Here is a 17500-nt window from a genome sequence, read left to right on the forward strand (position 1 = left end):
AATTCGAATTCCAGTGCTTATTGGCAGCTGAGGATCTACTACTGCTACTACCCAATCTAGCTAACACTTCTGCGTTCTTCTATTTCCATTTTAAAAGCTACTAATATCTACTATTCCCCATCCATCGTCTTCCAATCTCCCCACGTGACAATATCACTCTAAACTTTCTCTATTCTCCCGCCAGTCTCTTCCAGTGAAATATATGAATACTTTTTTTTATAGCTAACAATGACCATCTTTCCTACAAACAGACTTCGTCAATTCACTGCTAAGCCTCCAAGCGAGGCCGAGCGATAATTCGAGAATTGAAAACAGTCTCTCCAGATTCCAGCCCAGTGAATGACTCCAATCGGAATTATTCCAATCGAAGCGATAATACATAATCCCATAATCCTATTGAGGGAAAGAGAGGTAAAAACAGAAGCCAATTATAGTTCTTTTTGCCTCGTCCTCTCCCCATTACCCCCCCCCCCCCCCACTTCCCCATCCATAAATAAAAGTTAAAAAAAGTGGAAAACTGTCCTTCTCTCCTTATCAGCATTCAGAGTTCCACTAGTGTTAAAATGGGATTCGTCTGTCTATCTCTGTCCGTCTGTATATCCGTCGGTCGGGCCTCGGCTGCCACGGAAAACCAAACGGCACTTAATCCCTAACACCAACAAGCGAGGACGAAAAAAGTCGACCAGAGATAAAACAAACCGGCTTCTAAGCTTCAAAGAAACACTGGAATCATCTCTCTCTCTCTCTCTCTCTCTCTCTCTCTCTCTCTCTCTCTCTCTCTCTCTCTCTCTCTCTCTCGAGGAAATTTTATTAAATGTTAAAAAGATCTTGTAAACTGATATTAACAACACGAAAAAGGGGAGATGGTGTTCGCACAGGACAAAGTAAGTGATATTGTTAACATGATACTTAATAAGAAATTATGGATATTCAATCATTTTTTTTTAGTTTCACTCATTTAAAAGCAATAACTCAAGCTTGTCTATTAATCTCAAGATATAAAACCGGCTTGGCTTAAGGAAATGCTTAAAAGATGCTAAGGGACTCCTTAAACTAGTCAATTTCAATTGATAATCCTCCCATCATTGCTGATTAATTTATAGCCTAATTAATGATTGGAGGGGCGTTAATGATATTGAGACTATTGTTAGTGTTATTGACTCGTTTAACTAGACAATAAATGTCACATTTAATGAAATTACCAGATTGTAAGAAGAACAAATAGAGGAAGGTTTTGTTGTAGCGTATACGCCTCTAAAGATACTTGTCTTTCCTTGGGAAGATTAAATCTGATGATTTTAGTAACATCAGCAAGAAAAATGAAGGCTATCAGACCCTCTTGCAGAAGTATCAGGAGAGATATCCAGATTCGAAGGTTGAAGATGTAAAGAAGAAATTTAACATACCAAGAACAAACTTCTTGAAAGAATTCGGAAAAATTACCACGTCGAAGAAATTTGGTACTGGGACGGATGATATTCCGATGAGAAGTCTTTCCTCACAGATCAAGAAATGCCTTCCCATTCTATGAGGACCATAGAGGAAGAGAGTGAGGATATAATTGAAGATCGTTGGATGTTATGCATCATTTTTATTTGATTAGTGAAGAACAGACATGTTAAAAATTCATTAAATTTAAGACTATTAGTAATTAACTACTGAGTATGTATTGACTGATAATAAAGGTGAACAAAACTTATGTTTACCAAGCTCACGACTGCAAATAATTTATATATATTTTGTGAATTTATTGAAAATTATACCATTTGAAAGAACGCCAAATTTTGTGGTAACAAGTTACTATGTAAGATGGAATCAAATTTTAGAGTTTTGCCATTGCACTTGCTCTTCCTCATTAAAATATTGGCAATAACTATCCTGAATCACCTTAAGCAATAGAACTTTAATGAGACTGAGTTTCAGCATTGATTACAGAATCGTGAGATACTTCCATGGGTGGGAGAGCATTATTCTTATCAGTGCTAGACTAACAGACAAATAGTTGCCTTTGCCAAAACCCAAAGAGTTACAGTATGTATTCACCCTCGTCGTCGTTTATTTATTTGTTAATGAGCAACTTTACTCAAAAACCACAGTACCGATTTTGAACAACATTACGCAAAAAACTACAGAAACAATTTCAACGAAACTTGGTGGACAAGTGGGTAATAACCCAAGGGCATATCCATTATATTTTGAAGAAAATATATCGAAGTACAAGTACGCAGTGGAGTTGAGTGCAAAATTAGACCGCTTGGTATGGTGAAGGCATGCTATCTACTGAGTACCCCTCTAGTTGCGTCTGGTGTTCCTCGTTATATAATCAAAAAGACACCAGCATGCTCATATTACCAGACGAGCTTTTTCTGATGCGAACAAAAGCGGTCTATGAAAGACGCCAAAATGAGACTTTAAAATCCATAATACTTTCTCGACAATACTTGTCCTAATTAACCTGTAATTGAAGATCCTCTTATGTGCATCAAATTCAGGTTGTGCATAAAGCTTCATAAGATGCTCAGACACAGCAAATGCTTCATCAGAAACAAAGTCATTAGGTAGTTGCCAATTAATTCCTCTTAGGAGCTCAGATGTTTCGCCATCAAATACTCTCCCGTTTATTCTTACATCTACCATTAAAAATGCATATTCAGCAATTATATCTGCCACCAGGACAAAGCTAAAGCAGTTTTATAAATTGGAATAAAAAGATCCTGAATGAGCTGGTTTTTGCATTTCCACGTGCTTGTCATCTATCGATCAGCAGCATTGTGGGCAATTCCATCTTCTCATGAATTCATCGGGTGTGTTTGGGAGCTGAAAGGGAATATAAAATACTTGATTCCTATACGCATGCGTACAATCCCCCAACTCTCTCTCTCTCTCTCTCTCTCTCTCTCTCTCTCTCTCTCTCTCTCTCTCTCTCTCTCTCTCTCTTTGACATTCAATCTACTGTATATCTAGTATCATGATATGTTTTTCTATTTTTCAGGATCCACCTTCTACAAAAACCCAAGCTCGATCTGATCATCGCCAAGAATATTTATTGCTTGCATCCATAAGTCTTTGGAGGAGAAGCCACCGAATTTGACAAGATTGCAGCAGCTGTCTGGTCAATGGCTTTAAGGACAATTGGATCCTTCTCGAGCTCTCTATGCTAAACGGAATTATGATGTAAATAACTACGAACACATCGAACTCACAAGAAAAGCCATCTACCTCCGAAGTAAAATACATTGCATTCATTCCTGTTCCGAGTTGTTTGAAGGTTTAAAAGTCAGGGTATGAATAATAAAGGGAAGGGACAGTGAATATGCCCTAGATACTGACCATATATACATATGATCAGAGCCCAAGACCCCTCTCCACCCAAGCTAGGACCAGGGAGGGACAGGCAATGGCTGCTGATGACTCAGCAGATAGACCTATAGGCTCCCCTAAACCCCAAATCCTTAGCTAACAAGGATGGTGTAGTTGCCGACCCTACAAGAAACTATCGAGCTTGAGCGGGACTCAATCTCCTGTCCAACAAACCGCCAGACAGGGACGTTTCTAATAAATGGAAGAGCCCTTTTCACATTTCTTTCTTAATTTCAGCGATTTAACTGGACGCATAGTAGTGTTTTTCTAGGTATATTTTTTCCAACAGTGGTTTAATATAGCAAGCTAAGAGCTAATGACACAGTTTGGCTTTCCTTTATATAACATTTGAGACGGCGTATGATTGCATAACATATCTTCATAACTATCTTGCTGATTGACAGAGGAAACAGTGCACTTACAAACTTTTAAGTCTTCAAATGTATTGCCAGTGGCGAAGCAACGAATAGTTAGAGACAAGTGTTGATTTACTGGAATAATCTTTCTCAAAATGCGTTTTTCTTTCTTTACTCTTAAGGGTTTACTACATTCAATATTTCATCAAACCTGGTCCACCTGAGAAAAGAACATTTAAAAAAATCAGATGGCTCACTGAATCTCAGGTCATCCAAGAGGTTTTCATGTGTATATAAATTTCTCTTTTAGAACCACTTTCATCTACTGCTTTTTATGTGTTCTTTCTACACAAAATTAAATTATTTCTTTAGAAATCATCATCACTTCTACGCCTTATGACGCAAAGGGTCACGGTTAGATTTCGTCAGTCGTCTCTATTTTCTCCATTCATCATTTCCTACTTCACGCTCCATTATCCTCAGCCATGTAGGCTGAGATACATGGCAATAATTGTGAAGATTATTCAGCAGTGTGAGTGTAAATTATTCAAGATCTCGACTATTGAGACAATATGTAGGGGCCAGTTAAGCCAATCGTTTAGGAACACCGAACAATCCAAAGTTCCAGTGTACGAATACGACACTAAGAAGTGTAATTCATAGTTTCCACATCTAATTCAAAAAAAAATTTAGCCCACATTTCCCCCATCTAAATCAAAGGAATGTGCCTCACAATTTTCACACTAATTCAAAAGAATGAAATTCAAAATTTCCACTCCTGACTTTAGGGAATATAACGTTTTAACCAATTCCAATTTCAGGAAAAGTAACTCCCAATTTCCACAAAATCAAACCATTGTTCTCTATTCTTGGGTAGTGCCATAGCCTCTGTACCATGGTCTTACACTGCCTTGGGTTAGAGTTCTCTTGCTTGCTTAAGGGTACACTTGGGCACACTTTTCTATCTAGTTTCTCTTCCTCTTGTTCTGTTAAAGATTTTATAGTTTAAATAGGAAATATTTATTTTAATATTGTTACTATTCCTAAAATGTTCTATTTTTCATTGTTTCCTTATTTCCTTTCCTCACTAGGCTATTTTCCCTGTTGGGGCCCCTGGGTTTATAGCATCCTGCTTTTCCAACTAGGGTTGTAGCTTAGCATTTAATAATAATAATAATAATAATAATAATCTAATTCCAAAGGATGTAGCTTCCTACTTCCAAATCTAATTTAAGGGAATGCAAATCACAATTCCACATCTAATTCAACGGAATATATCTCATAATATCCATGCCTATTTTAAGAGAAGGTAGCTCACCATTTCCACATCTACTCTAATGGAATTTAGCTCACAATGTCCTCATCTAATTCGATGGAATATAGGTCACAATTTCCACATCAAATTTGAGAGAAGATTTTTTAAATTTTCCACTGTTATCATTATGACTAGCTTGAACTTCTGAAGTTCTATCAATTCATCTGTTTGATCAGGAAGATCATTCCATTATCTGGTCAAAGCTGGAACAAAATTCTAGAAAACTGTGCAGTATTGAGACATGTAATGGAGAAAGCAAGACTGTCAGACTTTATTACATCCCTAGCAATACAAAGTACAATATGATACAATAGGAGAAGCTTTGAACTTAAAGAACGTAGCTCATGATTTCCACATCTAATTAAATGGAATTTAGCTCACAACTTCCACATCTAATTAAAAGGAATTCACCTCGCAACTTCCACATCTAATTTTAGGGAATGTTTAAGCACCATTCCTTATCTAATCTACGAGAATATAGCTCATAATTTCCATATCTAATCCAAGGGATTGTAAGTCACAACTTCTACATTCAAGGAAATCTAGTCTGATGAATCATGAAGTGGTAAGACCTAAACTTTCACGAAACAATCTTTAAATTTAGCAGAGGTATTTATAGAAGAAATCAGTTTGACTGTTTTAAGCTAAACTTGTGAAAAAAAAAAAAAGGGGTGGCCTCAAGATTTTGGATACATATTCCATACAAATAAAAACTACGATTAACAAATAAGTTTCCTGATCGACATAAAAAGGAAAAATGGAATTCATACGCATCATAGCATAAGGTATTTGGGTGAATACCACTTCTAATTATTTTTATAATTGTCAAAACATGTTCTCAAAATGTTCATTACAGTAATTACAAAAACAAAGTTAACGTCTGCTGTCATGGATGTCAGAAAGTTCATTTTAAATTTATCAAGGAAATTAGAAATGAAATTTCTTTTACGTCAAATAATTTGATGTGGATAAAGAATCAACTGTTATAATTTCAAGAATTCAGTATCCAATCATTAAGTTAGGTAATAGTTTGAAGATAATTTAACAGTTTGAAATAGCTCCGTAACTGACTATTGTCTTCCAGGCCTTTAAAGCTCACTTCCAGGAAAAAAAATTATTCAATAAACAAAATGAAGGCTATAGAAATGTTTCAATTCGCCACTTGAGAATTGATATTTCATACAGCTCTGGATTAATTGTATCGAAAATGTTTCCCGTAAAACCAATTATGTTATTTGGGAAAAGATATTCCGAGAATGTTAATCATGTCGCATTCCTTTACTCGAAAACACAGTGGCTAATTTGGATTTTCATAGGAAACATGCATACACACATTCACTGACAAAAATCATTACACGTCTTTATTTCTATAAACAGCAACCAGGTCTATTCTCAGTCACACAAGTCTACATATATATATATATATATATATATATATATATATATATATATATATATATATATATATATATATATATATATATATATATTATATATATATATATATATATATATATATATATATATATATATATACATATATATATATACTGTACAGTATATATATATATATATATATATATATATATATATATATATATATATATATATATATATATTTATTTATTCATATGTATATTTATATATGTATATATATACACACACATAAGTATACTCTCAGTAATATACAAAATATTTACAAGGATCATATTAGGGCGAATAGAAAGAGAGTGAAACTAATCAACCGAGAGAGCAGGCAAGCTTTAGAAGCGGGTATTCAGCAACTGGTCATATCCATGTAATTAACCAGCCAATGCAAAATTCAACAGAGTATAACAAGACATTGAGTATGGTATTTATAGACTATGGGAAAGCTTTTGATTCTGTCAAAACTTCAGCAACAATGAAAGCTTTTCAAAAGCGGGGCATAGATGTATCTTATGTTAGAACCCTTGAAGATATCTGTATGGGCAGTACAGCAATCCTAAACCTCCATAAAGATAGTGAAAAATTCTGATTGAGGAAGAAATTAGACAGACAGACCCCATTAATGGGGAATGCCTTAGCAAAAAATTTCCAGATGACATAGTTCTATTTAGTGAATCACAGGAGGAATTGCAAAAGGCAATAGAAGATTTGAATAAAGAAAGCAGAAATGTTGGACTGAAAATGAATATGAGTAAAGCAAATTAATGCTCAATGAAAATGTTGAGGGAAAACATAAAGGTTATGGGCAAACCTCAATACATTGTTAGTGAATATGTGTACTTAATTCAGAAAGAAAATGCTTCCCAAGGACGTGAGACGTCACTTAAAACACGGATAAGCATAGGATGGGGAGCTTTTGGTAAACAGAATAAGATTATGAAACGTAAAATGCCACTTTCTCTAAAAAGAAAAGTATTTAATCAGATGGTTCTACCAGTAATGACTTATGCATCAGAAACTTGGAGCCTTACTAAAGCCTTAGAACATGAGCTAATTACAACTCAGAGAGCCATGGAAAGAATAATAATGGGAATAACACTAAGAGACAGATAAAGAGCAACATGAACAGGAAAGCAAACTAAAGTAGAGGATATTCTGACAAGTGAAAAAAAGAAATGGACGTGGGCAGGACATATAATAAGAATGACAGATAATAGATGGACAAAAAGAATAACAGGGTTGTGGTGGCCTAATGCCTGGTGATTGCCAGACTGGGGTTCGAGTCCCGCTCAAACTCGTTAGTTCATTTGGTCGCTACAACCTCACCGTCCTTGTGAGCTAAGAATGGGGGTTTGGGGAAGCCTATAGGTCTATCTGCTGATTCATCAGCAGCCCTTGCCTGGCCTTCCTTGGTCCTAGCTTGTGTGAAGAGGGAACTTGGGCGCTTATCATATGTAATATGGTCAGTCTCTAGGGTTGTCTTGTTTGATAGGGTAAGTCACTGTCCCTTGCTCTCTGCCACTCATGAGCGGTCTTTAAACCTTTTGATAGGTCCCTAAGGAATAGCATATGAAGCAGGGGAAGGAAGATTTGACGAGCTAAGAAATTTTGCGGGTTAAATGGCATAGAAAGACCATAAGCAGTTGAGAATGGAAGGACATGTCTGAGGCATTTGTCCAGCAGGGAAATATCAACGTCTGAGAATATATATACTGTGTATATATATATATATATATATATATATATATATATATATATATATATATATATATATACATATATATATATATATATATATATATATATATACACATACACACACACACATATGTATGTATGTAAACGCACACAGATTCAACCATCCCCACCCTCTCCTTATTACAACATGGCAGTTGTGGTTTCCGAATGTACCTGTCGGGGTACCACCTCTCACCAGGGTATGACTACTCCCTCTCCCCTACATGAGGGACGGAGAGAGACCGAGTAGTTATACGTGTCACTGCCACTCAACGTGACCGGAAAGAATATATATATATATATATATATATATATATATATATATATATATATATATATATATATATATATGTATGTATATATATATATATAGAAGTACTCTTGTAGTTTACATAATCAGATACCCCCCTGTAATGTGTCTTTAACTCAAATACATAATTGAACTGATCAATCACTCATGAAATTAATCTTGTTAATTTTTCCCATTAAATGGGATTACTAAAATAATTTGTTGGCAATGTGAACAGTTTTAAACACTTCAAAGTTAACTAAATCAATAAAAATAAAACCTCCCTATTGTAAGAGATGTCACACTCACGACTAATAAATCTGCCATTGGTAAAAACGGAAAACCCCTAAACTATCTATATGTATTTAAGAAAACACCTTAAGTGAAAATATCTCTAGCTAAATACTAAGTATCGGAACAGCAGCCGTCATCTCGATGATATGCTATCTTAAGAGGTAATTAACCTGGATTTTTATCACGATACGCACTTAAATGGTTTTACGATAAACAAATGCCTATTTCATTTCCAACATTCATCAAATAACTTTATAAATGGGTGATATATGGCAATTGTTGTAGTAGCTTTATGAAAGACCATTTTACAACCCGAGGAACTGGGTTATTTTTTTAAACACATGGTGTCCCTCTTCTTATAACAAAAGTTTATTATAGCATAAAAAAATTAAAAAATTGGTGTACATTTGAATCATGAAAATTGCTGATACAAAATCAGTAGAAAAGAATTCTGAAGAACGAGCGAATGAAAAATACTTTTCCTGGATAATTCTTGAATTATTTAGTTCCTTTTAACAAGATGTAAATTTTGCCAGAATACTATACGATACATTAATCAAAAACCGTAATATGAAAATCATCACGCTTCTCATGGAAGACTATGTAAACAATAATCTCTTGTTTACAGATATCCATTTGATTAATGTACCAGTAAACCCATGTGTACGAAATGGTGACATAAAGTGTAGACTACACTCGGTAATTACCAGCCGTAGGTCTCAAACTAGCTAGATCCCACGCTTCGGCCTAAATCAGATTTATGTTAGTCCTAAAATCCTACCACACATCCTCAACTAATTACTAATTACTATCACTACAATTTAAAAATCTGTTAACATTCAAAAGGTTTATTATCTTACATACTAAGTACAAATTTAATAGTTAGTTATTCAATTAGGGATCTATTATCTAAAGTAATATCTAATTATAAAGAAGAGTATCAAGGGTTTATCAGCTAAATATAGAAGGAAAGAATCTTGATTAAACGGCACAAGTAACAAAGCAGAAATTCAGCAGAAAGTTCGAATAGGGAAATTCCTGGAGAAATCAATACCGTTTAGTAAAATTTCATAATAACCACAGCACCTGAAACATGAAATACAATTACAGATGGATGAGAAAGTTAAACCACATATAAGACCCATTTTAAGCGATAAGTTTTACCAAAGGCCATGGAAGGGAAGCCAATAAAGATGTACCGTATAAATAGTCTCTTTTACACCCATACACGTTTCCTCAATTAGAAAAACCAATTGCACTTTAATATATATATATATAAAAAAAAGAAAATGACCAAAAGAATAAAAGCAGTTATACAACTGGCCTTCAAAACCTGTTTAACAACAGATAAATAGAGAAAGGAAATTATCTACTTAAAACCACTTTTAACTCACCTGTTTCTCCAGTCGTCACTAGAACAGGTTCGGAGGGGGCACCGCGCCCAATCTTGTTGACGGCCAGGACGTGGAATTCGTATTCGGTGAATGGCGTCAAACCTGGAAATAAAAATAATATATTACGTGAATATATATGTACGCATAGCATGATGACTGTCACCTGCAAATTTATATGAACCCCACAGAAAATAGTTGGGGGGGGGGAAGGTAACAACTTTCGTTACATCTGTCCCTCTAACTGATATTGGTGTCATTGCCACCATCGATAAAATATATAAGAATGAAAACATTTATATACCTTCTACCTCTAATTCCACACAGTTATTTAAATTCTAGAGCATCCGAAAATATGACATATTGACAGAGGGAGAACATTTTCACTCATTATTTTCATAAAAATGGCCGTGTGGTCGAACGGGAAATAAAATGAACAAACTCGAACCTCTGACACAGGGAAGCAAAGGAATATAATTGGCTTCTGGAACCATTCAAAAGGAATGAAGGGGTATGAGAAAAGGGTAAAAAAAAATCTTGAAGGGGATTTCTAAAGGGAAAGGGAGACTTCACAAAGAAACAGTTCTGTAGCATTCCCAAACACTGACATTAAAGGTTTCCTACACAACACAAAGGTGAACGAGTGTGCCACAATCCACCCACAAAACGAAATTCATAATGGACGTCTTGCTTCCTTCTATGAGCAATATATGGAATGGACTCGAAGGGATATGGGCTTCAACTGTGGGATCTTCATCATTCCCTAAATATTGAATTACATAATCATGTTGTTAATGTCATGGCAACAAACTTAGATTTAGTACTCATATATCGTTATAAACTCAAACTAGTATTTATAATTTTCATAGACTTCAAAATCTACACGGGTTATTCTAAGAGTAAAATATCCCTAATATTCATATAGAGCTGATTTTGGGTGTTTTATACGTATGTATTTTTACATAATAAAAATAACAAAGTACACCATTTACTAACACCAAACCTTGACTACATCTGGAAGTCAAGCTTTCTTTATCTCTCCCCTATGTAATTAAGAAGAATGAAAGTACTAAAACACTTTCCCCTAGTTAACTATGAAGAATGAAAGTACTAAAACACTTTCCCCTATGTAACTAAGACGAATGAAAGTACTAAAACACTTTCCCCTATGTAACTAAGAAGAATGAAGGTACTAAAACACTTTCCCCTAGTTAACTATGAAGAATGAAAGTACTAAAACACTTTCCCCTATGTAACTAAGACGAATGAAAGCACTAAAACACTTTCCCTATGTAACTAAGAAGAATGAAAGCACTAAAACACTTTCCCTATGTAACTAAGAAGAATGAAAGTACTAAAACACTTTCCCCTATGTAACTAAGAAGAATGAAGGTACTAAAACACTTTCCCCTAGTTAACTATGAAGAATGAAAGTACTAAAACACTTTCCCTATGTAACTAAGAAGAATGAAGGTATTAAAACACTTTCCCCTAGTTAACTATGAAGAATGAAAGTACTAAAACACTTTCCCCTATGTAACTAAGACGAATGAAAGCACTAAAACACTTTCCCTATGTAACTAAGAAGAATGAAGGTACTAAAACACTTTCCCCTATGTAACTATGAAGAATGAAGGTACTAATACACTTTCCCCTATGTAACTATGAAGAATGAAAGTACTAAAACACTTTCCCCTATGTAACTATGAAGAATGAAGGTACTAAAACACTTTCCCCTATGTAACTATGAAAAATGAAGGTAATAAACACTTTCCCCTATGTAACTATGAAGAATAAAGGTACTAAAACACTTTCCCCTATGTAACTATGAAGATGAAGGTACTAAAACACTTTCCCCTATGTAACTATGAAAAATGAAGGTACTAAAACACTTTCCCCTATGTAACTATGAAGAATAAAGGTACTAAAACACTTTCCCCTATGTAACTATGAAGAGTGAAGGTACTAAAACACTTTCCCCTATGTAACTATGAAGAATGAAGGTACTAAAACACTTTCCCCTATGTAACTATGAAGAGTGAAGGTACTAAAACACTTTCCCCTATGTAACTATGAAGAGTGAAGGTACTAAAACACTTTCCCCTATGTAACTATGAAGAATGAAGGTACTAAAACACTTTCCCCTATGTAACTATGAAGAGTGAAGGTACTAAAACACTTTCCCCTATGTAACTATGAAGAATAAAGGTACTAAAACATTTTCCCCTATGTAACTATGAAGACTGAAAGTACTATAACACTTTCCCCTATGTAACCATGAAGAATAAAAGTACTAAAACACTTTCCCCTATGTAACTATGAAGAATAAAGGTACTAAAACACTTTCACCTATGTAACTATGAAGACTGAAAGTACTAAAACACTTTCCCCTATGTAACTATGAAGAGTGAAGGTACTAAAACACTTTCCCCTATGTAACTATGAAGAATAAAGGTACTAAAACACTTTCCCCTATGTAACTATGAAGAGTGAAGGTACTAAAACACTTTCCCATATGTAACCATGAAGAATAAAGGTACTAAAACACTTTCCCCTATGTAACTATGAAGAATGAAGGTACTAAAACACTTTCCCCTATGTAACTATGAATAATAAAGGTACTAAAACACTTTCCCCTATGTAACTATGAAGAGTGAAAGTACTAAAACACTTTCCCCTATGTAACTATGAAGAATGAAGGTACTAAAACACTTTCCCCTATGTAACTATGAAAAATGAAGGTACTAAAACACTTTCCCCTATGTAACTATGAAGAATAAAGGTACTAAAACACTTTCCCCTATGTAACTATGAAGATGAAGGTACACTGGTCAATACTGCAGGACGGTCCCTAAGAATGAAGGTTCCCTTGTCCAAAATGAAGGACGATACATAAGGTTCCAAGTGGCGAGTATAGTTGACTTCACCTTCTCTCAAATCACAGTCCTTTATGGCGGTAAGAAGTGTTCACAGTGATAAAAAAAAAATTCTCACGCTAGTATATATGAAACACTAATATAGTTTAATCAGAATCTTAGTTTTATATTAGGCACAAAATAATACAACGTTGACAGGGTATCTATTCCTACAGGTTAACACTAGTAGGAAGCTTCCATATTCTTTGACTACCATAGAGAAATGAAGGGAGTAACAAGTGGAAATGATGTATACTGAGAGAGAGAGTGAGAGAGAGAGAGAGAGAGAGAGAGAGAGAGAGAGAGAGAGAGAGAGAGAGAGAGAGAGAGAGAGAGTAAATCTAACTGTTATATTCTATCTGCATAAATAGATTATAAAACAATAGGTGAAACTAACTGTTCGGAGAGTAGAGTCTAAGAAGCAGTAAAGCCAAGCAAACCAGAAACAACCTCTATGGCACAAAGGCACACACGCTGACACGAACACTGAATGGTGGTTCCCCTAAATAATCCCTGAGAGAAAGAGAGAAAGGAGAGAAGAAAGTCATCAATTAAGAAGAAGCGGTCGTCCAAGAGCTTCCCTCTACAATCCCAGACGAAAATTGGATGAAAGACGATGAAAATAGAATGAAATTGGATTTGGTCAGCGTCTGATTACACCCGCCAGGAATGGCTGGAATGGCCAAATGCTGCTGGACCCGGCTGCAAAGGGATGGAGCAAAAACCACCGCATACATATATATGCCAGATCAAATCAAAGAGATTCCTCAGTGATGCGAAAAGACGGGGGGACTCGCGTCCACCGGGGGGCTATGGGCCGACGCCCTCACCAACCCACTCGCGTATACATTGCAAGCAAGCGAAAGTGGCTTAAGACATGTATTCAAATTCATATAAATGCATGAGTGTGAGTGGACGGCTAGGGAGTACGGCTTGAGAGACACTCAGTACCTTATTAAAATTACAAAATTTACCTCTTCGTAATAACGCCGCAAAAAATGGTCAACTGCTAAACGAAAATCAAATTTAACAAGGGAGAAATTTTCGATTTGCAAATAATGTAAATATTCTATATTTATCTAAATAATGTCAATAAAACTGACAAATATTTACATAAAAAAAAGTGTCAAGAAAAATGAGAATTCAAAAATATATATAAAAAAAACAACTAAACAGACTGAATTAGATGCTACTTGAAGAAGGGAAACATACCTGAATCAGACTATTAGATTAAAACATCCAATTTCTTAGTAATAACCACAAATCCCCTTTAAAAAAGGAATATGTAAGGTTAGTGTGGACAAAGGCGAGAAATTAACAGCATTACCAAAATGTCCTTTAGCTTCATCTAATCTCCCAAAATCGAGGTTCGCCTAAACTCCTACATCCAATCAAGTGATGTCAAATTAACCAATCAAACCTATTTGCTCGTGCTGGCTAAAGCCTCCTTTCCTACTAAGACATGAACACAAAACTAGATGAAAACTAAAAGAGTAAGGCTTGATGAGATGTAAACGTTTCGTTCGTTTGTAAAGATATTAGGGGATAAGGGATGGAATTTATATTTACAATAAAATAGGGGAACGAAAAAATTATATACTATGGTGCTTTATCAATCAGTTGCATCTAATGAAAATATATATAGTCTATCATGGAACACGTATGTATTGTAATTATATTCACATGTATACACACAGATATATATTTTATATATATATATATATATATATACATACATAAATATATATATATATATATATATATATAAATATATATATATATATATATATATATACATATATAACGATGGGATTAACCCTAAGCGATGGAAAAAGAGCAATATCGATACGAGAGAAAACTAAAGTAGAGGATATTCTGACATGTAAAAAAAAAGAAATGGACATGGGCAGGAAATGTAATGAGAATGTCAGATAATATATGGGCAAAAAGAATAACAGAATATGTCCCTAGAGATTACAAACGAAGCAGGGAAAGGAGTTAAAGACGATAGACTGACGAGCCTAGAAAATTTGCGGGTTTAGACTGGCATAGAGAACATAAACAGATGGGAGTGAAAGGACATGTCTGAGGCATTTTTCTTGCAGTGGACTAATAATGGTGTGTGTGTGTATATATATATATATATATATATACACACACGTGTATTGGTGCTACATACATGAGTGAGTATATATATATATATATATATATACATAAATGTATATATCCACACAAACACACACACACACACACACACATATATATATATATATATATATACACACACGTGTATGTAGCACCAATACACTTCAGAGAATTTTTCAATTGAGTGTGGAAATATAGATGTATTGAGGATTTTGTATACGCCGTAAGTGGTTGAGAACAATTAAAAGTTCTAAAGATGAAGGGAAAGTTACCAAGAATTAGTAATGATAAAGTGATTTTTGTGTGAAAGTTGCCTGGAACAGGAGTATAATATGTCACCTATGCTGCTTATTACCGAAATACATGGAATGATACACATTCCAAGTGACAGAAAGGAAATAATATTTAGTTTGATTGTATGAGTTATGTTTGGAATTTGTGTGTGTGTGTGTCTGTGTGTATGTATGTATGTATATATATATATATATATATATGTATATATATATATATATATATATATGTGTGTGTGTGTGTGTGTGTGTGTATAAACACTTTTCCACGCAAAATTGCTTCTTTAATATGAAATTTTTTAAATCGTTTCACAAACAAAAAAATACATCTCCTAAGATTTGAAAGCGCAACGCAACGATATAAACTACTTTAAATTCGTTAGCCAAACATTCGAGCAATGTTTTTTTTTTTTTATTTATTGGCAGAACTTCAGATCCATTTACAAATAAAACGTAAAGTAATTCATTATTCAACTTAAAAAATGCTTTAAATTCTAATGTATTTAATGCAATTAGAGCGAATAACTTACATAAGTGCAATATGAGATTGGTTAAAGTAAAATCCTTTGAACTATTTATTTGATTAAAGTAAATTTGCTTTCGAATTCCTATATTGAACAATTTACGTAACAGGTTTCTAACCACTGTTGATTTGTCATTCAATTCTTTCAGATGATATCTTAAAAGATCATCAAGTTATAAATAAAATAAATAAATGAATAAACACACATACATACATACATATATATACATACACACATATATATATGTACATATATATATATATATATATATACATATATATATATATATATATACATATATATATATCTATATATATATATATATATATACCGGGTAGGGTTGTTATATTCCTATTATCTTAAATCTTAACCGCCATGCTATTTACGATAAATACTACATTCACTATAACAAGGCTATGTATCTGGCCCTATCCTATCCAACATATTTGAGTATGATACTGGCCACTTTGGCATATAGAGAATATGCAATAGAATTCATATAAAATTAAATTTTACATTATTCATAAAAGAAAGGTATGGAAATAATAATAATAATAATAATAATAATAATAATAATAATAATAATAATAATAATAATAATAATAATAATAATAATAACAACATCCGGTGAATAAATTAAATATTTCTTACAAAAATGACGGAAATGTGACATTTCAAATCATAAATTAGGGGAGAAAATTATCTAAAAATACAGAAAAGAGGGAGAATCATGCTCCGTTAATCAAAGGAAATGAGAATAACTAAATAAACAGAACATGAAGTCTTGATAAAAAATAACTAAATAAATAGAATATAAAATCTTGGGAAAAAAGGATTAATATATAAAAGACTGACAAAGGAAAGTATCTTACTTGGGAAAAAACTCGAGGTAGCATAAAAGCGTCTTAGAAGATTTCCAGGGATTAAAGAAAAGGAAAATAAACATACAGTGGCAAGAGGGGAGAGGTTCGAAAGGAATGAACAAAAAAAGATGGAAGAAAGGGAAACGTACCTAAATGGCACTCAAAAGTTGTCACTCCTGAGAGAGAGAGAGAGAGAGAGAGAGAGAGAGAGAGAGAGAGTATATTGGCAAACCAACAAAGGCCATAGTTTGGAGATGTTTTCCGTTTATGAACTATTGAGAGAGAGAGAGAGAGAGAGAGAGAGAGAGAGAGAGAGAGATATTTGAAACTATAATGACAAACCACAAAAAGTAATGGTTGGGAAAAGCTGTATTTCTTATATGAGAGAGAGAGAGAGAGAGAGAGAGAGAGAGAGAGAGAGAGATTTGAAACTATAATGACATACCACAAAAAGTAATGGTTGGGAAAAGCTGTATTTCTTATATGAGAGAGAGAGAGAGAGAGAGAGAGAGAGAGAGAGAGAGGATTTGAAACTATAATGAAAAACCACAAAAAGTAATGGCTAGGAAAAGCTGTATTTCTTATATGAGAGA

General features: G+C 34.0%; 1 protein-coding gene across 1 annotated transcript in view; it reads right to left on the reverse strand.

The window, feature by feature from the left end:
* Positions 1-2132: 2132 nt before the first annotated feature.
* The window catches only part of LOC137632369 (tyrosine-protein phosphatase Lar-like), a 247891-nt gene continuing 232523 nt past the window's right edge, over positions 2133-17500 (reverse strand). The window contains exons 8-9 of the mRNA XM_068364304.1: positions 10174-10275; positions 2133-2817 (exon numbers count right to left, since the gene is read on the reverse strand). Coding sequence (XP_068220405.1) covers positions 2798-2817; positions 10174-10275 — 122 coding nt within the window. The 3' untranslated portion in view covers positions 2133-2797. The remainder of the gene's footprint in view (positions 2818-10173; positions 10276-17500) is intronic.

The sequence above is a fragment of the Palaemon carinicauda genome, chromosome 41 (assembly GCF_036898095.1).
Source record: "Palaemon carinicauda isolate YSFRI2023 chromosome 41, ASM3689809v2, whole genome shotgun sequence".
Lineage (NCBI taxonomy): Eukaryota > Metazoa > Arthropoda > Malacostraca > Decapoda > Palaemonidae > Palaemon > Palaemon carinicauda.